The sequence below is a fragment of the Mesoplodon mirus genome (assembly GCF_964341445.2).
Source record: "Mesoplodon mirus genome assembly, chromosome: 11".
Classification (NCBI taxonomy): Eukaryota; Metazoa; Chordata; class Mammalia; order Artiodactyla; family Ziphiidae; genus Mesoplodon; species Mesoplodon mirus.
Window position 1 is genome coordinate 58,564,971 of NC_138987.1, and position 26,932 is coordinate 58,591,902.

At 54.6% G+C, this 26,932-nt stretch overlaps 2 protein-coding genes across 3 annotated transcripts; one reads left to right on the forward strand and one right to left on the reverse strand.

Annotated features, from left to right (window-relative positions):
• Positions 1-94: 94 nt before the first annotated feature.
• On the reverse strand, positions 95-15,039 carry SPRYD3 (SPRY domain containing 3). Of its 2 annotated transcripts, XR_014295319.1 has the most exons (12): positions 14,933-14,970; positions 13,314-13,460; positions 12,230-12,305; positions 11,644-11,768; positions 11,204-11,339; positions 10,140-10,325; positions 3,279-3,428; positions 2,785-2,842; positions 2,043-2,162; positions 1,779-1,957; positions 1,273-1,460; positions 95-921 (listed from the first exon to the last, which is right to left on the reverse strand). XR_014295319.1 is itself a non-coding variant. In XM_082636069.1 (11 exons), the coding sequence occupies exons 1-11, from the start codon at positions 14,953-14,955 to the stop codon at positions 1,326-1,328; spliced, it is 1,335 nt and encodes a 444-aa protein (XP_082492195.1). In that variant the 5' UTR covers positions 14,956-15,039; the 3' UTR covers positions 95-1,325. The 2 variants fall into 2 exon arrangements, 1 of the variants encoding a protein (XP_082492195.1); XM_082636069.1 differs by having other exon boundaries at positions 95-1,460; positions 14,933-15,039.
• Positions 15,040-21,906: 6,867 nt separating this feature from the next.
• Positions 21,907-25,738, forward strand: IGFBP6 (insulin like growth factor binding protein 6). The gene is made up of 4 exons (XM_082636096.1): positions 21,907-22,322; positions 24,450-24,589; positions 24,747-24,866; positions 25,420-25,738. The coding sequence occupies exons 1-4, from the start codon at positions 21,995-21,997 to the stop codon at positions 25,540-25,542; spliced, it is 711 nt and encodes a 236-aa protein (XP_082492222.1). The 5' UTR covers positions 21,907-21,994; the 3' UTR covers positions 25,543-25,738.
• Positions 25,739-26,932: the final 1,194 nt, after the last annotated feature.

The following is a 26,932-nucleotide window of genomic DNA, read 5'->3' on the forward strand; positions in this document are numbered from 1 at the left end:
CACACGTGCCTGGTGAGCAAGTGCCCTCAGCCGCCCCCTCCTCCAGCCCTGTCCCTGGTCCCCTGTACTGGAAAGGATTTCCCTGTCCCGGCCGTACTGATAAATATGGAAACTCCATCTTTATTGGCGGTATAAACATCTCTGGTCTGTACATACATTTCATACATCATAGTGAAGGGCCTGAAGGGAGGGCCGAAGGAGAGGCCCCAGCAGCACAACACCTCACCCCTTTCCCCAAAGCCCTGCCCACTCTGCTCAAACCAAGGCCTCTCCCTCCCAGAAGTCACTGAGGAGGGGACAGGAGTCAAGCGGCTAGGAGACCGGAGGGCTTGGTGCGGGAGGACACGTTAAGCGCTAGAATCAAACACTGAAGCGAAACAGGCAACTGGCACAGGCAGCAAGCAGGGGTGGGGGCAAGGCAGGGCAGGGGAGCGTGGGCCCGTGCCCTCGGGCTCTCGCTAGGGCTCTGGGGTCCTGCTCTCACCACGTGGGAGAGACTGGCTCTGGAGTGTCCGCCTGCCTCCCCAGGAACGAGAGACGGGTGCCACAGGTGAGCCATGGAGGGCAAGGGGGAGACAGGAGCAAAGGCCCCAGTCCCCCGATTCGACAGCCCCTCTCTCACCCCATCAAACACGTCATGGACACCATCTACGTGTGTACAGCTGGGGGAAGCCAGAGACTCGGATTCTCGGCGGGACTGCGGTGCCTGAGCAGGCAGTGAGGGAGGAAGCTGGCTCGCAGCGGAAAGAACGGAGACCCTCGAGTAGTCTTCTCGGGACACCAGTCAGTGGAAGAAGACAGACGGCCGAAGACAGACGGCCCAAGAGAGCCCCCCCAGCCCAGCCGGGGGGTGATGACAGCGGCAACTGCTTCACACGATGACGAGGACAGGGAACGGGAAAGAAGATGAGAAGAGGAGCCCTGTGGTAAACAGAGGAGGGGGTGTACTGCTCCACCCTTGCCGAGCCTCACGCCCCACAGCAGGGGAGACGGGCGCTCACTCCTCTCCCCTCACACGGCCAGAGTGGGAGGGGCATGCGGGAGCCCACGGCCAAAGCCAGTGGGACCCACCCATGAAGCAACACCATCCTTTGGGCTGCTTCCTGTCCAGCCAGGAACTCTCGCCCAGGGACTAACAACAGGGGCAGCACCAGGTCAGAAACATGGGCACAGAGGAGCTTGGCAGGGGCCTGATCTGGTAGGGCAGAGGGGCAACACACCCCCTGGGGCCTGCTGGGTAAGCAAATCCTCGGGGCGTCAGGAACGGGGTACCTGGCTCTGCAAAGGGCGAGGAGAGGGAGAAGGGGCAGATCCGGGGAGAAGGCCTAGCCACTCAAGGGGTGCAGATCCACTTTGACTTTCTCCCCACAGCTCAGCATCCCAATTGTGGGGAAGAAGCCCCCAGAAGGTACGACAGCGTCCTTCTTCCCAATGATCTTGCCATTCCGAGTGAAGAAAACCTGGGGGTGGAAGAGAAAAGCGGGGTAGGCAGGCTCTAGCCTCTCCTCTGAGGGTGCTGGAGCTACATAGGCCTGAGCCCCACCACTCCCAACTCGCACCACCGTTGGCGAGAGACAGAGGGCGATGCAGGAGGTGACCACGAGAGGGCGTCCCGAGGCCGGAAAGCGGCCTCCCAGCCAGTCTCCCCACTCAGCAGCCCCATGCCCACAGCAGCCAGGGCTTCCCCTCTCCCCTCCCTGGGCTCCGCTTTCTGCACTAACACCAGACCCCACGGAGGCCCAAGACCCCTAGTCCAAGCCCAGACCCACCCCACTCACCACCACCTTCTTGCCCTCGTGCTCCTGTTCTATCTCTTCCCCATCATCTTCCTCTTCCTCTTCCTCCTCTTCCTCTTCCCCTTCCCCTTCCTGGTGCAGGTACATGACGTTCCGGACATTCCGGACAGCTCGGGCGGTCGGGGACAGGATCACTGTGTCACAGCTGTCATCACTGTCACCTGGGGGCCAGAAAACCTGAGCTCCTGTGGTACTGCCCCCACCCTCTGCCCGACCAGCCTGGTTGGCCACGGTCACCCCACTCACCCTCACTGTCCAAGATGTAGTCCCGGGGAAACATGATTCCACAGCCCATGATGTCCCCTTTGTAACAGCGTGGCCCAAAGGGGTCCCCCACACCACTGCCATGGAAGATCTTCCCGTCATCTGTCGGAGGGAGGGGAGAGGACACACACCTGAGGGAGGGGCCGACCCCCTACAGCCCCTAGAGCGGCCCCTGCTTAAAGCTGAAGTGTCCCTCCCTCCCTCGCTGGCCCTGAGGAAGGGAGGAGAGAATGAGGGCACCAGATTAAAGAGAGACACACATCTGTCCCCTCAAGGGGCTAAGGGAGAAACTCCCTCGGGAGCTGGTCAGAGAGCGGGGCCCTCGGAGGGGAGGGAGAGGCGGGACCAGGAACTCACAGGAACTCACAGCTCCTCCTTTCTAAAGGAAGCCCTAAAGGAAATAAAGCCGATCAAAAAAAAAAAGAAAATGCAGAATCTGCAGGAAGGGTGCAGAGGGAGCCAACTCAGAGGCCTGGAATGTCCAGTTCGGGCCCAGATCCCCCACCCCTGTTCTGCTCCCCTGGCTTTTTGGGCTGGGAGGAAAAACACAGATGAAGACAAAGCGCTAGCAGCTTGGGATGGGGAGAGCAGAGAGCGGCAGGGGAAAGTCTCTTTGGCCAGATGCTGAAGGCGAGGCCCCTAGTGCGGGGTCAGGGAAGTGGATGTCCCCGTGCCCCTATACCCCACTCCACCCCCAGCTTCCCCAGGGCAGCCCCTCACGCACCTGCATGATAAGCCACAGACCCTCTGCTCCAGCCAGGGTGCCTGTTCTTGGGATAATCCTATACCAAGATGAAAGAAGGAAAGCTGTGGTACCACGCACAGAAAAGAGGACGGGAGAGTGGCTTATGAACTCTCGATCTTCTGAAACAAGCTGCGACCCAGACGGCTGCTCCCACCCCGGCAGCCTCACCCCTTCAGGCACTGGAGGTTTCAGGGGAAGGTGGGAAGGTGCTTGGCTTTCCCAGCCAGGGCTGCAGGACGCCCCCCACCCCACATCCAGGCCTTGGTGCGTGTGGTGCGCTCACGACCCTCTCTCAGCTCCGAGGTGACTTGGGGTCTGTGCCCTCACACAGCAGACACATACGGCCTGTTCTGTCTCGGGTTAGACCTCCCTCTGCAGCCCAGCCCCTTGATCTCCCCAAGAGCTCCGGGCCCCGGCCCAACAGCCCCAGAGCTGAGCAGCTCCACAGGCCAAAAGCCAGCACTGGCGCCCACCTTCCGGGCCAGCCCCAAGGCGATGTAGCATTTCTCTCCAGGGTCCACGATCTCCACTTCGAAGTAGTGGCTACGGGTGCTCAGCGGGTGCCGGGCCTGGGCCAGCCCCACGTCCACAATGCTCTTGCCCTTGCCCAAGTACTCCAGTAGCTGTGGGGGAAGAACCAGGGGTGGGGGGCAGGCTAGCACCCCACCCCTGGAAACCTGGTTCCAGGGCCATCTGGGGACCAGTTTTCCTGGGTCTCACAGAAAGCCCTGGCCAAAAGGGAAGGGATCCTGGAGGCACAAAGTGGGCCTCAGGGTTCCAGGAAGGCATGGGAGAACAGGGATGGGGGCAGGGGCGTGGAGGTGGCAGCACAAGCAAGAGGGCTGAGCCCCTGCTAAAGGCTGCGCCCACCTGCCTACCGAGCCAAAAACCCTCTCCTTGCTGTGGGGACCCTGCGAGAGCAGCACGGCGATCCGGATGGCCGAGCGCCAGGACCACACAGGGGTCTGTAGACTCTGCCATCACTTCCCTCAACCACCCTGCCAGGAAAGGGCCACCCAGGGGTTCTGAACACAGAGAAGAGGAGAAGCAAAGGCTAGGCTGAGAGGAAGCCTGATGGCTTTCTCAGGGTGCCTCAGGGGGATGGGGAGGATGCAGAGGTTAGGGGCCAACTCCAGACATCCGGGGGAAGGGAGACGAGCTCAGAAGCCAGTTCTGCCTGGGATGGGACTGATACAATTTCTCAAGGTCTTTGTTTTACTTGGCTTTGAACAGAGCTGTTTGTAGCGGGGTCGAGGGGAGCCAGGGAACCGAGGACGACCAGCTCTTCTCCTTCATTTAATGAGGAGGGGAGCAGGCAGAGAGAAGCTAGAAAGGCAGGCGTTCCAGCCCCCAGCCCCTCATGGCTCTTTCAAGCTGGAGCAGGGGTGTGGAGGGGAGATGACTGATGGGCTCTTGGGGCTCTTCGGCCCCACAGTGATCCTGCCTGGGCATGATGGGGCGGCAACCCCTGATCTGGGAGGATTTATTTATCAGTTGTCATGGTGATAGTAGGGCTGTGACTCAACCCCATCCCCTCTTTCCCCCACCCTAAGCATCACCTGGGATTCCGTAATCCCTTTTTAATTAACCAAACTGCCCCTCAAGACTTTCTTCTACCCTCCCACCCCTCCGGCCCTGAAGAAAATTCACTCCCTGAGGATCTCCTCCGCTTATCCCTGGCAAGCCTTGGGACGCTGGCCTCTCACCCCACAAAGAACTCCTGCCTGAACAGGAAAGGCAACACGCTTGCCTGCACCAGTGCTGAAGCCTCCGTGTGTCTTCTGCAGAGGCAGGCGCTGCATCCTCAGCAACCCCTTCAGGGAGGCAAGAGGGACTCGGCCCCCTTCTCAGCCCTGGGTCCCCGAAGCCCTGTCACCTCAAGTCCATTCTCCCCTCCTCCCCAGAGAACTGGAGGCGGGGGACAGGGGGCACCAGGAGAAAGGCCAGAGGTATACAGGAGGCCACCTAAACTTTCTTCTCTCCTTCCTGCAGCCAGGACCATACATGTTTCGGGGTACACTGGCTCTGTGATATTCATACTCCTAGCCCAGGTCTCCATTATCTCACACTGCTTTCTTCCATCAAAAAAGGGGTCCCCTGCAGGTGGTCTTCTGATTTACTGGGTATTATGAAGGCCCACACTGTTTAAATTCTATTTCTGGTCCTCTGTATGTTCTCAGCGTGGCCTGGGTTCCTCCTCTGTATCTCTCCCCACAGGGCCCGGAGGGATGTGGTATGATGCACATTAACTAGCATAGACTCCACCCAATCCGAGCAGCCCCCAGCCCAACCTCTCCACCCTGCATTGCAGAACTGGGTGGGGGATCCCAAAGCTGCCCTTGACCCACTCCATCCAACTGGCCTCGGCATAGGAAACACAGTGTTCTCCACTTCCAAAGCCAAGAGACAGCAGATCCAGATCCTGATCCTTGGGAAAAACCCGCCCAACCATTCCCTCTGCCTCAGCCCAGAGGAGGGCAGGCTGCCGGTTTGTCTGTGGATAGGGTGGGGATGGTTCCTTAAGCTAAAAGGCCAGGAGGATGAAACACACTAACATGGGACTCTAAAACCCACTCCCCAGCCTGCAGAGCAGCTCAGAAAGCAGAGCAGCTCAGACAGACTGCTGAATGCCTGGAAGACTAGGGCCATGCACAAGCCACCTTTTCAAGAGAGGAACCACCCACCCCTTAGGGTGTAAGCTCCTGGATTCATCTGTTCCTCTCTGGATCCACTCTCCTGCCCCTGGGCAAAGTCCTCCCAAGCCCTGGGAGCCTTCTCAGAGCACTCAGAGGAGCAGGTAGGGGAGAGTCTGGCCTCCCTGATAGATCCTTGCTTGAGTGCACTCCTCCCCTCCTTAGACTAGGGCTGGTAGAAACCTAGAGGAGATGAGAGGTTTAGCACCTAGAGTCTGAATTGCTAGAATCTTGATGCTGGTCCCTCAATCTGTGCCTCAGGTGCCTCTTAGTTTCTACTTTTTTTTTTTTTTTGGCCATGCCACAGGCCTTGTGGGATCTGAATTCCCTGACCAGGGATCGAACCCGTGCCCCCTGCAGTGGAAGCATGGAGTCCTAACCACTGGACCACCAGGGAATTCCCAAGATACTTCTTAGTTTGAAAGAGAATCAAACAGACCTGGGTTCAAATCCTAGCTCCTATTACTTACTAGTCACTAAACTCAAGCAAGTGACTCTCACTTCTTTAAGCCTCAGATACTTCATCAGTAAAACAGGGGTCCCACTACCTGCATCTCCAAATATGGGTACGATGAAGTGAAGTGAGTGTCAAGGGCTTAGCCTGGAGCCTGACCCCCGGTAGGTGATAAATGCACACGTCAGCCTTTCCCTGACTCAGGAAATGGGGGTGATACTGGAATATCCCAAAGTTCCAATGCTCCCTAAACATTAACAGTCGCCCCCAAGCTACAACAGACTGGAACTGCCAATCACAAAGAAGGAAAGGTTCTTTCACCTCAGCCCTTACCCCCAACTAGAATGGTCCCTTGGGCTCCCAGGACACTCCTCAGATGACTCCATCCCAAGGGACCAACTGTCTTCCTCCCAGTGTTTCTCCTCAAACAATACCCCCAATCAACAGGCACGCTCCTTTACATCTTTGGTGGGGGTGGGGAGCTCTTTCCTTAAGGCTCTCAAGACCCCCTCCCCACCCCACCTCTCTCCACACACAACGGAAGCCTTGAGAGGCCAAACAGGTCAACTCCACAGAGCGGAGGCTGCAGACCAGAGTGCAGAGAGCCTCCTGCACCCCGCCCCCTCCCTCATACCAGTAGCCCTTCTCAGCCTCCTCTCCTGCTGCGACCCGCCCTCCTCCTCTTGCTAGCAGAGACCCTAATCCCTCTTGACAGGAGCAAGGGAAGACTCAGTGCCCGGAGGGCCTAGAAGCAACTGAAACACGAACCAAGAACATGCTCCCCACCGGCCAGCTCAGGCCCCAACACGGTCTCCTCCTGGGTTGGGCCCAGGGAGGACCCCTGAGAGGGTGGGGCCTCATTCACCCCACTTTGTGTACCAAAGCTGTTGCCCCGTCACTAAGGAGTTGTTAGAGGAGCTATGAACAGAAATGAGAAACAAAGACAGAATGAGTCTAATCCCCCAGCCCTACGTACTGCCCCCCGCCCTTGACACATTACCTCACTGTGCAAGGCCTGGGGACAGGAATGAGGGGTAGCACCCCATACCTGAGCAAATGCAACAGCAATTCTTCAGCATCCCGGAGCTCTGGGAAGGGGCCCTCTTTAGGAGGGGAAAGTGAGGCCACAGGAAGCAGGGAAAGACTTCCCTCTGGAAAGAGCTGGTCTGTCTATATATAGATCCCCAGATCAAACAAACACAACTAAATATTAACAACTCTTGAATCTAGGTAGTGGGGATACAGTGGGTGTTCACTGTGCTATTTTTTCAACTTTCCTGTATGTTTGAAACTTTTCATAATGAATTGTTGGAGGAACAAAAAGGGTCAGGAGTTGAATTCACTCTTCTGTACCGGAAGAACCAGTGAGAAGGGAGAAGAGAGGATAATTGAGACTACAAAAGTGGGAGAAAGGGCTAGGAGGAAAAGAATTCCAAGGTAGCCAAGTAAACTCGCATAGGAGGCCCCTGGCTAAAGGCACGAGATGGGAGAAATCCCCAGGGATGTGGGAATTTAAGCCCAGGAACTCTGGATTCATTTCGTGAGAAGCGAGCAGGAGAGACTGGCTACAGAAGAGTGGGCCTGGGCAGAGGCAGCAGCAAGTATCAGACAGTGGGAAACGCAGGGGTGGGGGTCAAGGAGTGACTAGCGGGGCTCAGTTCTGCTGCTAATTCGCTGTTGGACATTTGATCAAGTCCCTTCACTTTTCTCTGGGACTGCTTTCTCAGCAGTACACGAGGATATATGGGAATGGCGGGCAGTCACGACAACTGGGGCACGGGGGGCGGGGGGGAGGGCTACCAGCACCCTGGGTCTGGGAACCAGGGATGCTCAGCGGCCTGCACATCAAGGAACTGTCTCACCTAAGATGCCCAATCTCTGCACTGAGAAACCCGGACAGGATGGCAACAAAGCCTCCTCCAGACCTTCATGGCTCTATGGGGCGTCCTCCTGGGAACATCACCTGGGGCAGAAGAAACAGGCTGCAACAACAGCAGAGGTCTGAGGTCTCAGGGAAGGGCTCCCCACAGAGGGGGACGTAAAAACAGGAAGGGCAGAGAGGAAAAGCAGCTGTGCTGGACATCTTTAGAAATAGGAGGCACAGGCACAGCCTAATGACCTCTCCCAGGCTCCTCCAGGCTGACACTACTCTGACTGCTGGATCGGAAATACAGTGGATGGTCAGAGGGACAAAAAGGATGAGGCAAGGAGGCCAGGAGGCAAGAGTGGATGGGGGGCCGAGGGGCTGGCAGAAACTGGGTAAGTCACCCTCATTTGAAAGGTGAGGTAGTTGGCAAGACTGGAAGAGAAGCCTGCGTCCCTCAAGAGGCTCATGCCCATGTCTGCCCCAGAGGAGCAAGTGCGCAGGGCGCAGTGTGCCTACCCTGCCAGCTGCCCCCAGCTGGGGTGCGGGTTTGACAGAAGAGCTACACTGAACAGCTTATGTCCAAGAAAGAAAAAAATCCTTAAATGTGTGGCCTGAGGGCACTGGGGGAAGGGCAGGGAGGAAGGAAGGCTATTTATAAATGTCTACAGGATTCCGCATCAATTAGAAAAGACTGCCTGGGAGGAGCAGGGAGCAGAGTGGGGACAGGTCCAGGCAGGGAAAGGGTGCCAGGAAAAAACTCTTGAGGAGAGGTCAAGGATGAGAGCTGGAACATCGCCCTGGCTCAGTCCCAAGTTCAACTCTGCAGATGTTGTCAAAATGATGGTGGAAGGGGAAAAGAAAGGAGGGATGAGGTCAGGGAGTGGGCATCTGAGGCCTCCTGGACCCTAATGCCAGAAGGGGGTGCAGCGTGCCCGAAGCTGCAGAAGGCCACACTTTCTGCCATTTTCCTTGTGTCTGACTCACCTTGAACTCCAGAGTGGAGAGCCTTACTCATAATCCACTCCCACCCCCCCCCACCCCCCGCTGCTTCTGTTTTGCTATCAAAGGCTGAGTTGAAAACAGCCTGGGTTGGGGTGAGAATGCCAGAGGGCGGAGGAAAAGGTTGAGCCAGGAAGGAGCGAGAGGGCAGCAGAGGGACAATTTGAAGTGGAAGGCCCGAGCAGCCCACTAGAGGTCAGGGCCAGACCCCTAACTCAGCATCCATTCACTCCCAAACCAGCATGAGGCACAGAGGATAGATATGAAGTATTTCCCTCTCTCAAGGTCCATACACTTCCCAAGAAAGTTTAAAATCTAGGCAGGGGACTAAAGCAGGTATGATGAGATACATAAAAAGGCCAGCTTTGGAGGATCAAGGACTCTCACTGAATCATTATCTGCCTCTATTCTCATCCTCTATAAAATGTAGGAAGGCAGAAGAGACTGTCATTGATGCTACTTGAAAAAGATCTCAAAGAACCTTCCCCAGCATGAGTGGGATTTGTGATCACACTTGCTCCACAATGCAGAGAATGGAAAGCTGGGCTAGCTGGGCTGGGATCAAGCCAAAAGGGTGTTCCAGGCATCCGGCCTCCAAGTCAGCCCAGCCTCTCAAAGGCAGGCGTGCAGGGCAGCAGCATGCATGGGGTGGGGGATGGGGGTGGGGGGCCTGAAGGAACCAAAGAAAGCAAAGGAGAGCTACTGGCTACTGCTTATTCCCAGGGTTAAGCAACTAGGCTGAGCTCTCAAACAAAGGGAAGGCAGGAAAGAGGACCACTAAGGAGAACACAGATCTGGACTCAAGAATCATGTCAGGACGCCAGGCTCTCCTGACAAAATTCCCACTTTCCAACACCCTACAAAAGACCGTCTTGGGACTTCCCTGGTGGCGCAGTGGTTGAGAATCCGCCTGCCAACGCCGGGGACATGGGTTCGAGCCCTGGTCCGGGAAGATCCCACATGCCGCGGAGCAACTAAGCCCGTGCGCTGCAACTACGGAGCCTACGCTCTAGAGCTCATGAGCCACAACTACTGAGCCCGTGTGCTGCGACTACTGAAGCCCTCGCACCTAGAGCCTGTGCTCCGCAAGGAGAGAAGCCACCGCAATAAGAGGCCTGTGCACCGCAATGAAGAGTAGCCCCCGCTCGCCGCAACTAGAGAAAGCCCACGTGCAGCAACAAAGACCCAATACAGGCAAAAATTAATTAATTAATTAATTAATTTTTAAAACGACCCTGTCTTCACTCCCTATTCTAAGCAATCCTGACATGCTTCTGTGGACCCCAGGATTCTGCCCAGCCCTACCCTGCCCCTTACTTACAGTTCCGCAGACTCTGACGTCGTGCAGCCGGCCCCACTCGTCCTCGTAACTGTCCACCATCATGACACTGTCGTCCTCGCGGCCCAGCTCAGCATTCAGGTGCAACCGCACCTCCTCACCCAGGGAGTGCATGCCCACTGCTGGGAACAGCCCATCGGGGGACATGGGCATGATGGTGGAGCCCACCTGCAGCGGAGGGAGGGGGAGGAAGGGAGGGAGCTGCCGCCTGGCTCACTTTTCCACAGCTCATCTAATTCTCACTAGGGGACTTTTGAGATGATGCAACCAGTCATCATCACACACGCTGACAGGTAGCAAAACAGAGGTACAGAGAAGCATAAAAAGCTGCTGAGTACTCCTAGCTGAGCAACGAACCCACGGAGCTAGAAGGCAAACACAAGTCTCTTGACAGCCCCCCATATACTTCAGGTACGCATGAGTGTGGACTGGAGCAGGAAAGTGTGAGCACAGATGCTTAAGGGAGGAAGACCACTAGGCTGGCCGGCGGAGGCCTGAGAAGGCAATTTCTCAGGATGGGAGATGGGGCTGGGGGGGAGAAGTAAGAGAGCCGGGGTCTCTCCTGTTTGCTCTTATCCCATCCCTTCACCATCACTAGTCTCTCTCTGAAGAGGGAAGGAAAGGAGAAGTGAAACAAGGAACACGAAACACAGAAAGGACATATCCCCAAAAGCATTCAAGTCAAAAATCCCAAGAGGACCTCCAGCTTATGCAGCCAGGTCATAATCTCCCCATCTTTTTTTCTGCTCAAAACCTTCCCCCACATCACCAATTGTGTCCCCCACAGTTTCTGCCCCTCCTCTGCTGCACAAACCTGCCCCTCTGCGTCCATCACCTGGGGAATGTCCCAGCTTCCCCTGGGTGTGGGGAGCATCTTCTCCTACATGCAGGAGACCCCAAGAGAATCTGAGGCTGAACTGAAGAAGATGGGAAATAAGCCCATGGGGCCCTGGGCAAGCCACAGCCAGCAGACTCTTTCTTATTACTCACACAAATCCCTGGACAGCTTCAAGCCGTTTAAATCCCACTCAGGATGTCCCACTTACCCGCTTCCCATTTTTGGTGAAGAAGATCTGGGCAGTCTGCACATCAAAGGACACTGGCTCAATGCCACAGCCAATCCGGTCCCCGGAGTTGCACTTTGACCCAAACTGGCGGCCCTTGGCCCGGCCATTGTACAGCCTGTGGACAGAGCAGCACAGACACAGGACCCGAACCCAGCTTCCCAACCTCTCCTCAGTGCTCCTGTTCCCAACCACTCCGCAACGGCACCTACCTACGTTCTCAGGGGAGCTCCACCCTCCCCTTTAAGTCTGCAAACCTCCAAGGGTAGCCAACAGGCCACCTTCCTGTCCCTATCAGAAAGGTCTATGAAAATACCCCAAGACCAGTGAAGGAATACCCAAAGCCACCCTGAGGTAGTCCATTATATCCAAGATTCCCAAGTCCGTAGGAAAGGGGTCGGGTTCCACAAAAGGCAACTCACTTGCCATCATCAGCATGGTAGGCTACAGAGTCAGGCAACCAGCCAGGCTGGTGATCCAAGCTGTAGTACTGAGGGACCAGTCCCACAGCAATGGTACCCCGGACCCCGCTGTCCACAATAGACACCTGGAGGGAGGAGAGCAGGGCACAGTTAGCAGGGAAGGGAGTTAGACAGCAAAGGGGGCTGAGGCTCAAAGAGCAAAAGACAGGGGAATCAGAGAAAAAGTCAGGGCACTCAGAGGGAGAACTGGGGAAAGTGGGGGCCCACTTTACCACAATTACTTAGAAAATAATTTCCAAGCTATGGAAAAAGATGGGAGATGGAGTAGACGCTGGGCCTGGGTTAGGGGGTGGGAAAGGACATGGGTCAAAGTCTACCTAGGTGAAGGGCAGGAGAGCAGAAGGGACAGGGTGAAAGGACTTTAGGGTGCCTCTCAGATTAGGCACCATGCTATCCTGGGCCCTTTTCCCAGCCAACAGGATAATCCTCATGGCAAATTTAAAGGACCAGTCAAGAACCCAGTAAAGGAGCGTCTTGGAGCTTAACCATCTCACTCCCTGCTCTGCCCACCCCCTGCCTTGATCACCTCAAAATAATTGCTGTCCTTCGTCAGGGGTCGAGAAGCCACGTAGCAGCCAACTTCACCAGAGTTTCCATGGTAACTGAAGGAGGAATGAAGGGGAAGTTCCATTAGCAGCCTAGTCCAGGGGTTGGGGGGAGGGCCTCAGCATCCCCAACCCCCACCCTGTGAGGGCCAGCACAGAAGAGAATCCATCAGGCCATACTTCAGGACATCTGCACAAACACCATAACAAGATACTTGAGGTCACCCACCCCACCCGCCGCCTCCAGCCAAGGCCCAGCCCACACCAGACCAGTGCAAGCCTGGCTTCTTCACTGCCGGTGGGGAAGAGAATGCGGAGCCTCCTTCAGTTGCCTATTAGGGGTCTCACACCCTGTCTAACCTCAGTCCCTCATGCTGCAGCTTCGGCCCCTTTCCTCTGGCTCTGTCCTCAGTGGAGCTGGAGAACGGCTGGTCTCTATCCTCGGGACCAAAGCCCTTCGTAGATTGGAAGACAGTTATTCAGTCCCCACTCCTCAGCTTTCTTGTCTCCAGGCTACATAGCACTACTTCCTCCCCCGCTTCCAGTGACAACTTTGTGAGAGAATTAGACTCGGATGGAGTCAGGGGAAGGGTTCAAGCCAGAAAATAGAGCGAAAACAAACACAAACACACAAACCAAAGGGTTGGAAGGCAGTAAGTAGGATGCACTACAGGACTGTCCTTCCGAAAACAGGAAATCCACTGCCTTTGAAATGGCCATCCTTCACCGATCCCAACTACAGAGATGCAGGCAGGAGACCCCGGCATCACACAGACTCACTGGAGTCCTTTCAACAAGGCAGTTGGGCAATTCCTGAGACCCCAGCAGCCTCCATCTCTGACATGACTGCTTCCAATGCGGACCAGGACAGAGGGACCCACAGACACAGGCAGAGGGGGGTGCGGGGTGAAGAAGCATATACTGCTCCATTCGGAAAGGCCTCCAGGGTTTACAACATACCCCTCCCTGTGCAGTGCAGACAGTCCTCTGCCTTTGCAAAAGCCCCTTGTCGTCTCTAAGATCTGGCACAGAAAGGAAAATGTGGACGCACTCCCCGAAACTCACCTCAAAGTGTCTCCATCTACAAGAATGTGCTTGAACCTCTCCTGATATCGGAAAGCCCGGACCTCTCGAATCTCCCGGATCCTCCGGCGCCAATTCAGAAACCGGTAGTGCAGGTTGAGGTCATCCATCTTGTTCATGAGAACAAACCTGCCAGGGGGAGAAGGGGATTGAGGAGGAAGAAGCAAGGCGCAGAGCAAAGTACCTCAGCCTGTTCCACCCAGAATGTGGAGAGGACACTGGACTTGAAGCCAGTTGCCCAGATTGACCTCAACAGTCCCCACCCTCATCCTTTCATTCCGCAAACGTTTACTGAGCTCCCACTATGTGCTCCTACTGTCCTAGGTGCTAGGGATACAGCTGTGAACAAGATGGATGGGATGTCTGTCCTCATAGCACTTCCATTCTATTGGGGGAGGCATGACAGGCAATAAACAGACCTGACAACGTTAGACAGTGGAGGAAAAAGCAGAGTGCTGTGATAAAGAATAATGGGGTGAACTCTATGAGATGAAAAGGTGACAGGCATGTAACAAGCCCAAGAAAGAGCATCCCAGGCAGAAGGGACAGTCAGGACACAGGTCCTGAGATGCAAGGCAGCTGGCATGGTAGGAAAATAGAAAGGCCAGGTGGCTAGTGTGTAGGGAATGTGAGGGAGGGAGAATGTACCAGAAGAGGATGGAACGAAGGTAGGGGCCAGATCAACGCCCTACAGACCATGTTAAGGAGTGTGAATTTTATTTCAAGTGTGATGGGAAAGCTCTGGAGAGTTTTAAGCAAGAAAATTATATGATTTTAAGGTTTATCAGATCGTAAAGATCATTCAGGCGATTGGTTGGAGACCAAACTGATTCTATAAGGACCAAGAACAGAAGTGGCAAACTGTGCAGCTGTTCCAATGAGAGATGGCATCCCCAAAGATGGTAGCGGTGAAGATGGAGTGGAGTACGATGACCCAGGTATTTAAACCACTAACAGTGCTAACGTATGAATGAATGAATGAATGAATGGACAAATTTTTCCCAAAGCGACAAAAAGGGGAGGTACTTTCTCTTCCCATCCCCCCAAACCCTTGGACAAGGGTTCCATCCAGGCCTGACTGTGCCTTGCACACAGCAGGGGCTTAGGAAGCCTCGGCTAGGCTGAATTCAATCCCAATGCGCATATTACATGCTTCTGCAGTAGCTACAAGCCACCGCGTGACCAAAAGGGTAGGCAACTGTGGGACAGCCCTAGGATTGGCCTCCTTGGCACTCGGCCAGGGGGCTCGATCCCAGGTCGATGTTGGCGCCCAGACCTAGGGGCATCTGCTTGCCTAGAACCCCACAGCTTTGGCGCCGCCGATACGCGGCCGCACCGGGCCCCGCCTCCACCCCGGGCACAGCCCGATCACTCAGACGAGACCCGGGGGAAAGGGGCCCTGGCCCCTCAGTGTGACTACGCCCAGTCTCCCCAGGCCCTGCACTGGGCCAAGGAGGGTCCCCAGGGAGGAAGACCAGTAACCAGAGCGCAAGACCCCGCCCCTGACTCCGAAGCCTCCTCCCAGGACCCCAGCCTCCCTCCTCAGGCTCCGTGGAGACCGACCCGAAGCCTCGGGGACCCCGCCCCCGATCCCCGCCTACCGGGGCCGCCGCGTCCTCCTCATCCATAGGCCTCTGAGCTCCGCTCACTAGCTCTTCGGCCGCCGCCACCACACACATCCGGGTCCCCGCCCTTCCTACGCTCACCGAGGCCCGCCCCTTTCCACCCACCCCGGCCAATCTGCAGCGGCTGAGGACGACAGGCACCTGCAGAAGCCAATCGAAGGACGCAGGCCGGGTCGGGCGCGGCCCGGTGAACCCGGTACCTAGTGCCGGGTAAGGGGCTACTAAATACGGGTGTCGAGAGGGTGGGAGGTGGCGACGTGGCAGCGCGGACGCTGCACTGGGCGCCGTGGGCGCTGACTGGCCGGTCAAGGGGCGGCTCCCTCCGAGCGGGGTGGGCGGGGAAGGTCGCTGCGCACCCACAAATACTGCGACTACTCCCTCAGCGCTCGTTCCGTGTCAGACGTGAGGCTAAGAGCTTTGTAGGAGTGTCCTTTTAATCCGTTCAACAACCTTATGAAATGAGTCTTATTAAATCCTTTTTGTAGATACAGAGCCTGAGGCTGGCCTCCACAGCTCGTGCGCCTGTTAACATATACTTTGTATTCTCCCGAGCTCCATTTCATGTTACCTTTCCTTCATTCTAGGCAGGGCATTCCCTTGCCGGAGGAGAGAACTTCGGATGCAAAAAGCAGTGGCATGAAACGGCACGCTGTTCAGGAACAGAGGGGTTGGTGTAACTTAAGGAAAGTTAGGCTGGGGCCATAATGTGAAGGGAAGAAAGATACTGACATTTATTGAGCACCTACTAAATAAAGGGCGATTATTGCCATTCTGGGGAGGACTTCCCCGGTTCCACCCATCACCGAATTTCTCTATTCCAGATAGGAAGGTTTTCCCTCCTCTGTATTCTTATACCATGTCGTTTGCACCTCATTTGTAGCACTTATTACAGTCTTACTTTTATTATTAAAGTAACTTCTGTTTGTAGATCTGTCTCTGCTGGACTGTGAGCTCCTTCAGACCCCTGAGAGCTATCCTATTCTTATCATAAATAGGTGCTGTACAAATGTTGAATGAAATGGAAGCCATCCTCTCCTATACTATAAACAGTGGCCACTTGGCATAATGGAGATAAGGTGTCAGAAATAGGTGTAGACCAGACATTAGGAAATCTGGATTAGAACCCCAGATCTGTGACTGACATTTACTTGTCATATTTCCTTAGGCTCCTTAATCTGGGACAGTTGTTCAGTCTTTCCTGAAGAGTAGATGCCAATTATCTTGTTTAATATCCCTCAGTTTCATTTTATCTGATATTTACTCATTATTGGATTGAGGTTATGCATTACCAGCTTTATCCAGATCTGTGATTAATTTTGAGTTAATTTTTTTCTCTTTTTTTTGCATATGGACGTCCAATTGTTCCAGCAGCATTTGTTAAAAAGACTATCCTTTCTCTACTGAATTCCTTTGCACCTTTGTCAAACATCTATTGAAAAAGTAAAAAAGAAAAAAAAGTGTTTAAAGAAAAGGAAAAAAATCAATTTGCTGTATTTTTGTGGGTCTATTTCTAGACTCTCTACTCTGTTCCACTGATCTGTTTTTCTATCTTTATGTTTTGATTACTATAGCTTTATAATGAGCCTTGAAATCAGGTAGTATAAGTCCTTCAATTTTGTACTTTTTAAAAGTTGGTTTGAGTTATTCCAGATCCTTTGCTTTTCTATATGAGACAATCAGCTTGCCAATTTCTACAAAAAAGCCTTCTGGGATTTTAATTGGGATTACATTGAATCTATTGATCAATTTTGGGAGAACTGACATTTTAACAATATGGAGTCTTCCAATCCATGAGGATTGTACTGAAGTCTCTTACTCTAATTCACTACCACAGGGTTCATTCTAGCCTTCCTCCCTACTTCTCTCTGACAGTGAGAAACCCAATATCCATTACTTATTTGCTCAACCCCAGTACATATTAAGCAGTTGCAAAAATTTTAACCCATGAGAAACAAATTTATCAACTAGAGTACAGTGTTTATGTAGAGTGTAGAGTATGCCATTACATTTATCTTTAGCCTTACAGTTTCCAGTCATAACACTGTTTTCCAAATTACTTAGGTCAGCACCTTTTTTTTTTCTCACCCCCTCAGTGTGTTTTTGTCATACATATGTAATACATTTAGATTCACCTGTTACAGTCTGCATTCTATCCTGGAATACCCTACCATCCCGACTGGTTTTTTAGGTGTTTAGTAAGTGTGTGTTGGATGGACAGATATTAATTCTAAGCTCCTTGGGAGCACAATTCCTCCCTATTTATGTCCATATAATGTAGTTACATCCACATAAATGCTCTATGAATCGACTGAATATATTTTTATTCATGTAATTACCAAAACAAGCAAACCTCAGCCTCCCAGTTGTTATTTCTTCTCCTCTAATGATTCCCAGCTCCCGACCGTCTGGCTGACTCCAGCCCAGGCTAGAAAACTGCTCTGCTCCCTTCCCAGTTCTCCTTTCTCTGATATCGTTGGGACACTGGGAATCTAGACAGAACAAATCATGCACACACATCCACACGCATGCCTCTTTCCCCTCATCTCTGTTACACAAAGATGTGCTTTCCTATCTGAGATGCCCTCCTCCCTCTTCTCCTAAACTCTTTTTTTTGGCCTTGCCATGAAGCATGTGGGATCCTAGTTCCCCAACCAGGGATTGAACCCGAGGTCCTCAGCGACGATAGCACCAGGTCCTAACCACAGGACTGCCAGGGAAGTCCCCTAAAATCTACTTTAAAGCCCTATTCTCGGGACTTCCCTGGTGGTGCAGTGGTTAAGAATCTACCTGCCAATGCGGGGACACGGGTTCCATCCCTGGTCTGGGAAGATCCCACGTGCCCTGGTCCTGGAAGATCCCACATGCTGCGGAGCAATTAAGCCAGTGTTCCACAACTACTGAGCCCATGCGCCGCAACTACTGAAGCCCGCATGCCTAGAGCCCATGCTCCGCAACAAGAGAAGCCACCGCAAGGAGAAGCCCTCGCACCACAACGAAGAGTGGCCCCCGCGCACCGCAACTAGAGAAAGCCTGCACTAAGCAACAAAGACCCAATGCAGCCAAAAATATAAATAAACAAATAAATAAATAATGAAAGTAAATTAAAAAAATAATAAAGCCCTATTCTCCGGGAAACCCTCTTTGGTTTATCCTGGGGCCAGGTTTCCCTCTCTTACTGAACTCTGACCACACTCTGGCCTCTCAGTCTCTTTGGCCTTTACTTGGAGAACAAGGGGGGAGAAATAGGAAAAGAGAGAGGAGGGGTTAAAGGAGTTGGAGAGCCACAAGACCCCCTGGGGTGGGTGGCCTGGGCTAGCTCAGAGGAGCACCGGTGGAGCCTCCAGAAGAGTCACAATGCGCCCGCTTCACCTCTCAAGGCCCTCCCCTAGGACTGCCTTTGCTCCCACCCAAAACAACTTTTACCTGTATCAATTCCGAACTCCTTATATGAGCTGAGAGCTGGGGGGTCCAGAGGTGAAGAAGGTGTGGGGCTCCTGTTCTCAAAACACTCAGAATCTGAGACTTCCCTGGTGGCGCAGTGGTTAAGAATTCGCCTGCCAGTGCAAGGGACACAGGTTCGATCCCTGGTCCAGGAAGATCCCACATGCCGTGGAACAGCTAAGCCCGTGCGCCACAACTACTGAGCCTGAGCTCTAGAGCCCACGCACCTAGGGCCGGTGCTCCGCAACAAGAGAAGCCACCACAATGAGAAGCCCTTACATCGCAACGAAGAGTAGCCCCCGCTCGCCGCAACTAGAGAGAAAGCTCGTGCACAGCAACAAAGACCCAACGCAGCCATAAATAAATAAATAAATAAATTTTTTAAAAAACCCAACACTCATAATCTAACTGGAAAAATAAGACACAAGAAAAGATAAGCAAAAATTTAAGATAGCAACACAACAATGTGGATGAGTTCAAAGAAAGGCAGACAGCTGGCTGAGCAGGTGGGGATGAAGTGGCAGAATTTGGTTTGTGGTGAGAGGAATGGGGGGCAGAATTTCATCCTTATGAGCTAAAAATTTGGAGTTCAGGGGAAGAAATTACCTCTGAGCACCACACCTTCCCCTCCCCTAATCTCAGTTCAGACTCAGAGATGAGAAACTGCCAAGAGGTTTTGGAGAAGGTGATCCCACCAGATGGCTGAACCAGAGTGTGCTTCCCATGCCAGCTGTCCACAGGGTCGTGATTGGCATCTGAGAGCATGGGTCCTTGGGGGGAGGGGTGCATGGAGTACCACCAAAGGTCTTTGAGGAGGAGAGAGTCACAGGAGCAAGACCAACTGGGAGGCTGTGTGCGGGACAGATGGCAGAAACCAGAGGCTGGAGACCAGCGGGGGTTATCGTAACAGTTCCCATGAGACCCACACCAGACTTAGGCCATGTCATGATGTGGTCATTGAGCTTCCTCTCTGGTGCTTTCTGTCTGTGGACTGTGCCACCACTTGTCTTTCCTCAGACTCAAAGCTCAAAAGGATCCAGGCAGGTCCCCTCCTTTACCCCTGGTTCTCAAAAGGAAGTCAGCACCTGGGGGTGCTGTGGATTTGGAGGGACGGGCTGGGTGTGAGAGATGCCAAGCGTAAGGGAGCAGGACCACAGAGTGTAACCTGCAAGAGGAGACGGAAGTCCTGTCAAAGTTTATTTATAAAAAGCCTAAGTAACAGCCCAAGCTGTTTAGTCTTTTCACAGCCCTGACAGAAGCTTTCCGCAAACTCTTCTCTCCACAGAGGCCAGACAGAGTCCCAGAGGTTTGTTTGCACCTTGGCCCACACTCCATCCTGAGCACTCACCATGCGCTTCCTACCTCTGCTCTGGGCGCTGAGGTGAAGGGCATCCCAAAGGGAGGAAAAGCAGAGTTCGAGAGTCTCAGTCTTCGAGAAAGAGCCTGGTTAGACCCCAGCACCGACAGCGCAGCTCGCCGCTCTGGACAACAATGCTGGAGGCATGAGGACGAGGGAAGAGCAGTGCTGGGGTGGCGGGTGGGACTGGGCTGTGCTGTGGCTGTACTTAGACTGCATGGAGGGACCAAGCTGGGCAGGGGGTAGCAGTAAACAGGGGAAATCTGCAAGGGTGGCCGTGGCGATGTGGGAGGGGGAGGGGGAATTTGGGAAGGCAGCGGTGGATGTGAGAGGCTAACAGAGTATTGGGCTTCTCTGCAATATAACCTACCAAAGAATACAAACTTCTTTAAAAAGCCACACTGGGATCCTGCAGGGAGTATGGCCAGCTCTTCCCCATCTCAACTTTCCACAGACCTTTCCATCTTATTCAGAAGCAGCAAGATGGAGCTGAGGAGAAAAGCCCTAGCTAGAACCATGTGCAGGGCAAAATAAATCGTGATAAGGACGGAGGGACAGGATGGAGCTCGCTACCCTGGGGTCAGAGCTTGGAGGAGGAGGTCCCAGAGCCTCCAGAGGAGAGCTGCTCCTCCCACTGCCCCAGCACCCCCACCCCACCCCCACCCCCAGCCCGCTGCCTGCCCAACCTGCGTCACAGTCTCAGGGCTACTGGAAGACACTGCTCCCCAAATGCTGGTCCTAGGGTCCCAGGGTAGCCCTAGGAGGCGGGCTGGGAGTAAAGTCCTTTTTATTTTGTATTTACCTAAAAGTTCAGGAAGCCCTTGCTTACATTCTTGCTTGGAGGCCCAGAATTTAAACTTAGTCACTGCCCAGAGCCGTTGTTTTAGGAAAGAATGAGATGGCCGGTGTTGCGTAACCCAGAGCTGGGTGGGTGTGGGTTGCAGAAGGAAACGGTCCTTCTTCCTCCCTCTAGGAAGGAAGGCTCAGCTAGGAGTTCTCAGATGGGCGGGGCACTGCCTGGAGAAGGGCGGCCAGGGGTGGGGAGGTGGGGTAGACAGACCAGCGTGTGAAAGCCCGGGGAGCAGGCAGACCGAAACACTCAGACCAGTCACCATCCAACTCCCCTGGGTAGAGCACAGCCTGAATAATCCAGAAAACCCAAAGGGTGGTACTGGGTGGGTGTGGAGTGGAGGACAGATTCTGGGAAAGGAGAGGAATGGAGGGGTGGGCTGACCTGGATGAAGGACAGGGTGGGTTGGGGATCTGCTCTCTGGCCACTGTCCCTAAGAGCACCCAGAGTGTGGGTTCCTCTAATCCTCTCCCCGCCTCACACACCCCCCCCCCCACCGCGCCACCATAATTTCAGCTGACCAGTCCCCCGTCCCTACCTCCCAGGTGTTCAGCCAGTTCTGCGGGCACGCTCCGCCCCCTGCAATTCCTCCAGACTCACATGGCCCCAACACAATGCTAGGATTTCTGACAATTCATTCAAGGTGTGCTTCCGCCTCCCCCACCTCACCCCTTGCTTCCCCCAACCCCTTCTATCATCTTACCCAAGTCTGGCCCCCAGTACCCGCCTTCCCCTCAGTCATATCTCAGGGAGACCTTCTCTTGCTCCTGCCTCAGCTTTGCTCTTCCTCTCCTCGCCCCTGGTTTACTCTCTTCCATCAGCAGTCGGTTCTCCCAAGACCCCACTCTCCGTCGTCTCCGCCTTTTCTCTCATTTCGCCCGCATTCTTCCCATGACCCCCACACCATCCCTTCTGCGTCCACTTAAGTCCGCCATCTTCTCACTCCCCATCGGAGTCCCTCCGTCTCCTTCATCCGCCACACATGTACCCGAACTGGATTTCAGGTTTCCCCTTCACCCCTACTGCCGCTTCCACCCCTCCTGCTTCCACCCCTTCCCACCCTCCAGGGCCTCCAGCCAGCTGTCCAGCTCCCAAAATCCGGGCGAGATTCCCGGGAACAAAGCAAGAAAAATCAGAGTAATTTGGGAAGTAAACAGAAAGCGGGAAGGGAGGAGGTAGAGAAGAGTGGGGAGGACCCAGGTGGAGGGGGGGGCCTCTCCAGTCCCACCCAGTTTAGGGAATGCCCCTGCCTTCTCCACCGCCCCCCCCTTCACCTGGCTCTTAAAGGGCCCGGCCCCTGCCGGCGGCTACTTAAGGCAGAGGGGCGGCGACGGGCAGCAGCTGCGCTACGACTGCTCTGGGAGGAGTGGACGGGGCAAAAATCTTGACCATGACCCCCCACAGGCTGTTGCCGCCACTGCTGCTAACTCTGCTGCTCGCTGCCCGCCCAGGAGGCGCCTTGGCAAGGTGCCCAGGCTGCGGGCAGGGGGTGCAGGCGGGTTGTCCAGGGGGCTGCGTGGAGGAGGAGGATGGGGGGCCGCCGGCGGAGGGCTGTGCGGAAGCTGGGGGCTGTCTCAGGAGGGAGGGGCAGCAGTGCGGGGTCTACACTCCAAACTGCGCCCCAGGACTGCAGTGCCAGCCGCCGGAGAAAGACGAGGCGCCTTTGCGGGCGCTGCTGCTGGGCCGGGGCCGCTGCGGCCGGGCGCGCGCGCCCTCGGGTGAGTCCGCGCCCCGCCCCTGCCCCGCCCACGTGAGGCCCGCAACTCTGCCTGCAGGGTCCGGGAGGGATGCGCACGGGCATCCCCGCTATTAGGGTCCTGAGACTGACGCTTCCTCCTCCCCAACCCTGGTGGGGGTTACATTTTAGGGGCTGAAGGGGCCAGTGTGGGGAGACTTCTAGGAGTTTGGGGTACGGCTGGGGGCCCTAGGGATGAAGCAGGGAGATGTCTGAGCCCGCAACCCTTTTTTGCCCCCTCGACCTATTTTCTTTTGAGGGGAAAGGGAGGGATGGAAGGGTTTAGGGACGTGCTGTATGCTACAGAGGCCCAGCTCCTTCAGCCCTAGACCCCCAAGCTGGAGAAAGGACCTAGGCATTGTTACCAGCTTCCACTTGGAGAAAGAGGGAAGAGAACTCCAGACTCCCAAATCCTGCACACACTGAGAAATATCTCCTCTTAATATCAGGGTGTCCAAAGCACCCGAACATGGGGTGGAGAATAGAAGATGACTCAAATCTAGAGCAGTTTCAGACTAGACTAGGGTCAGATGGCCGGCGCTGGCCCTCCCCCCTCCCCCCCCCCCGGAACGGCGGGGGGGGTGGATAGAGGTGGGAAAAGAAGGAGTCTGCCAAATCAGGGTTATGATTTAAAGCTTCTCAGAACCCTCCACCCACCCCACCCCACCCCACCCCACCCTAACCCAGAGAGGAGAATAGAAGGCTGAGTCATTGGGTGGGTGGGACAGAAGTGAGTCAGAACCTGAAAGATGGGGGGCAGCAGGGAGATGGGAAGAGGAGGAAATACAAACGGCCCCCACCCCAGGGGCCTGAGCTCCCAGTTTTTTCCACAGGGAAGGATGGGAAATCAACTTGGAGTTTCTTTCAGTCCTAAATGCCTGGGTCCAGGCTGCTAAGGGTCTTCCTGGAAAGAGGTGGTCTGGTTGGGTCAGAGGAGGCAGCTGGGAGCATGGTCGTGGTAGGATGCTGAATAGAGGGAATGAGGGGCAAGGTCTGAAGAGTGTGGAGGAAGAGGGATCAGACTCAGGATTGCAGAGGAAACGGTTCTTGGCTTTTGAGTAGTAGGCAGATGGGAGCAACTTCAGGGCTCATAATATCTCATTTTACAGCTGGGGCAAATTCCAAACAGTGCCCGCTCCCCTCCCTGTCTTTTCTTTGCCCTGACACCCTGACTTTCCCTTCCCATCCTGAGCTTTCCCCAAACCCCCCAGTACAACGTGTGAAACTTTCTCCAGAGCCAGGAGCAGCCTGCAGGTTGGAAGCCACTCATTCCTGCACCTCTGCAGCCTGCCCGCCTCCCACCTCCTGGTTAAGGGCTGAATCACACATGCTCCTGGGACCACTGGGGTTGAGCTGGGCTGAGTCTCAGGGGACCAGAAGGGAGAGGCCCCCACTGCAGTGCCCCCAAAGTAACCATGTCTCAGCCCTGGGAGGGGTGGGCTGAGTCACAGCAGGGTCACAGCGGGGACACACATTCCACTTGGGTCCCTGCTGACCCCCTCTCACCGCCATTGCTCTTCTGCCCCATCTCCCTGGCTTGGTGCACCCCCTGCTGGCCTCTGGTGGAACAGCCCGGTCTTTTCACCCAAAGCCCCAGGCTCCTCAATCAATGACCGTATTGATTTTTGCTTTCCAAAGTGCGTCTCCTTTACAAGCCTTAAAACTAGTCTGTGGGGGACTTCCCTGGTGGTCCAGTGGGTAAGACTCCGTGCTCCCAACGCGGGGGGCCTGGCTTCGATCCCTGGTCTGGGAACTAGATCCCGCATGCATGCCACAACTAAGAGTTCGCACGCTGCAACTGAGAGTCCGCATGCCACAACTAAGAAGCCCACGTGATGCAACTAAAGATCCCGCATGACGCAACTAAGACCTGATGCAGCCAAAATAAATAAATAAATATTTTAAAAAATACTAGTCCGGGGATATTATCATGAAAGGTAATATTGCCATTTGTCAGAGAAAGAAACTGAGGCCAGGAGAAGGTAACAGTGGAGCCAATCTGTAAAACCCCCTCACTACTCTGAAAGCCCCGTTGGTTTCCACTCGGCTCTGGCCTTTGACATCTGGTTGATTTCCGGCCTCTTCTTCCCCATTCCTCTTGTGGCTGTAGGGGAGAATCCTAAGGAGAGTAAGCCCCAAGCAGGGACAACTCGCCAGCAGGACATGAACCGCAGAGACCAACAGAGGAATTCGGGGACCTCTACCACTCCCGGCCGGCCCAATCCTGGGGGCGTCCAAGACACTGAGATGGTACGTTTGGGGCTGGCAGGGAACAGGAGGGGTGGAGAGTCCTGGAGATTCCCATCTGAGACTGCTCCCTTGGGCTTGGCCGAGTCTTCCATCCCAGTCCTGGGAGCCTGGCTGGTGGGGCCAGCAGGCTCTGCAACAGAGCTATCCCTTCCTCCAGGGCCCCTGCCGCAGACATCTGGACTCAGTGCTGCAGCAACTCCAGACCGAGATCTACCGTGGGGCTCACACCCTCTACGTGCCTAATTGTGACCATCGGGGCTTCTACCGGAAGCGGCAGGTGAGGCCATTCCTCTCCTCCCTTGGTCTATCAGTACAAGGGTCCTACCAGCAGTTGGGTAGGGGGGCTTACAAAGTTGCATAAATAAGATACTTGCCCTGCCCTTAGGCCTCTCCCAACTTTAGGGCCCACACAAACATAGAGAATAACCAACCACAGCTATGGGAGAGGAGTTAGACTATCTAAGCAATGCCTGACTCACAGGTTCACAAACGTGAGGGGCATCAGAATCACCCTGGTGTGAACACAGGTGGCTGAGCCCCGCCCACAGAGCCTGAAAATTTGCATTTCTAATGCGGCCTCTAGTGATGCTGATGCTGTTGGTGTGGAAACCACACTTTGAGAACCACTGTTCTGGCCTAGAAGAACAGGCACGATTTGGTGGGTGGAGAAGAGAAGCCATGCAAGGGAACCCAGCGGGCCCCGCTGTCCTGAGAACGCTCAGATGTTTCCACAGACTCAGACTCAGGAGTTGACAGCCCGTCCCCCAACCCACGGGGCCCCTCCCATCTCTCCTGGGCCACACCTCTGATCCTCGTGCTTCTCTCCCCAGTGCCGCTCCTCCCAGGGGCAGCGCCGAGGTCCCTGCTGGTGTGTGGATCGCATGGGCCAGCCCCTGCCCGGGTCCCCAGACGGTGATGGAAGCTCCCCCTGCCCCACCGGGAGCAGTGGCTAAGGCTGGGTGGGAGGCTGCATGGCCACTGGCAGGAGCGTGGGGCTGTCATCTTGGGTTATTTGTTGAGTGCTGAGTAACTCAGGGGCCCAGAGCCCCACACTCCACCTGCAGGTCCTGCCCCATTGTCAACCTCACACATGGAAAGATTGTTGGTATTGGCTTGGGGTGTTAATAAAGCTGTGTTGGGGGTCTCTGGCCTACGTCTCTGTGTTCACCTCTTACACTGTGGAGTCCCTGGCCCTTCTCTTTACCCCTGTCCAGCCTCTTATAGCAGCTCTCATTCAAAGTGTGTCCTTCCCGCCACACTTGGAATGACAGAGACAGCCACTGGTAGAGGTTTCATGGCCTCAAGCCTCACCCAACTGCCCACCAGGGAGTGGAAGGCAGCAGGTGGGGGCAGGGAGACACTGAGGCCGTGGCCTTGGTCTGAGGTTATGACCTTGTTTCTAACACTGATCTTTGGACACAAAGGGAGAGGAACGATTAATAGTTAATCCCCACCAGGAACCCAACAAAGAGGAACTCTCAAGGCACTTACCCTTCTGTTACTTCTTCAGGAAATTATTATTTATTGCACTCTGGCCATGGGCTACGCCCTGGACCATGTGCTTTTACCTGGACTACCTCATTTTATGCTTACAATAACCTTATGAAGTAGGGACTTTTACCCCTGTTTTTCAGAGGAGGAAACTGTAGCTTAAACTATTAGGGTCATTTGCCTGACATTCCACAGCCAGTAAATGATTGAGGGAGGATTTAAATCTGGTTCTTCCATATGTGACAATGCCTGGCATTCCTCAGGTGCTGATTAAGTGTTTGTTTTGCCTCCTTTCTGCCTACCTGCTAACCCAAGCAGGTGTAGGGAAGAGGTGGTGTTCAGGGCCCCCAGCACCTAGCCTTCCCTGGAGGGGCCACAGTACCTCAGTCAGCACAGGTACCAACCTCACAGAATACTAATCACATGCACAGAAAGCTTTGTTGACAAGGTTCTTTCACATACCTTATCATGGTCTGTGGGAGCTGAGTGCCCTGATACCTGAAGATGTTTCTGACTCCTTCCCAGACCTTCAACCTACTGAGAAAGAGATTGGGAAGCAGCCATACCAGGTGATAAGCCTCAGAGGGGCAAAGTCCCCCTCCCCGTGACATGTATGTGTGCAGAGCTCCCACTCCTGTGGGAGGGAGGTGGGCATCTGGGTGGTGGTTGGGCTATTTGTTCAGGGGTTGTGTCCATCCCTGTGACAGCCAGTAGAGCAGAGCCTCTAGCTGAGATGGTACTGCCTTCCGGAAGGGGATCAGGGATCGGATAACCTATAACCCCTCCTCCTGAAAGGACTTTAGTCTTTGGACCTGTCAGAGGAGCTGAGTGAGATAAGAGCTCTGCCAGGCA

Bases quoted from the DNA above. Each gene is read 5' to 3' on its own strand.
- IGFBP6 (XM_082636096.1), top strand. From the start codon at position 21,995: ATGACCCCCCACAGGCTGTTGCCGCCACTGCTGCTAACTCTGCTGCTC. The intron at 22,323-24,449 runs GTGAGTCCGCGC...TTGTGGCTGTAG, and splicing joins CCGGGCGCGCGCGCCCTCGG to GGGAGAATCCTAAGGAGAGT. The intron at 24,590-24,746 runs GTACGTTTGGGG...CCCTTCCTCCAG, and splicing joins GCGTCCAAGACACTGAGATG to GGCCCCTGCCGCAGACATCT.
- SPRYD3 (XM_082636069.1), bottom strand. From the start codon at position 14,955: ATGAGGAGGACGCGGCGGCCCCG. The intron at 12,306-13,313 runs GTGAGTTTCGGG...TTCCTCCTTCAG, and splicing joins GTAGATGGAGACACTTTGAG to TTACCATGGAAACTCTGGTG. The intron at 2,163-2,784 runs GTGCGTGAGGGG...TCCCTCCGACAG, and splicing joins GTCTGTGGCTTATCATGCAG to ATGACGGGAAGATCTTCCAT.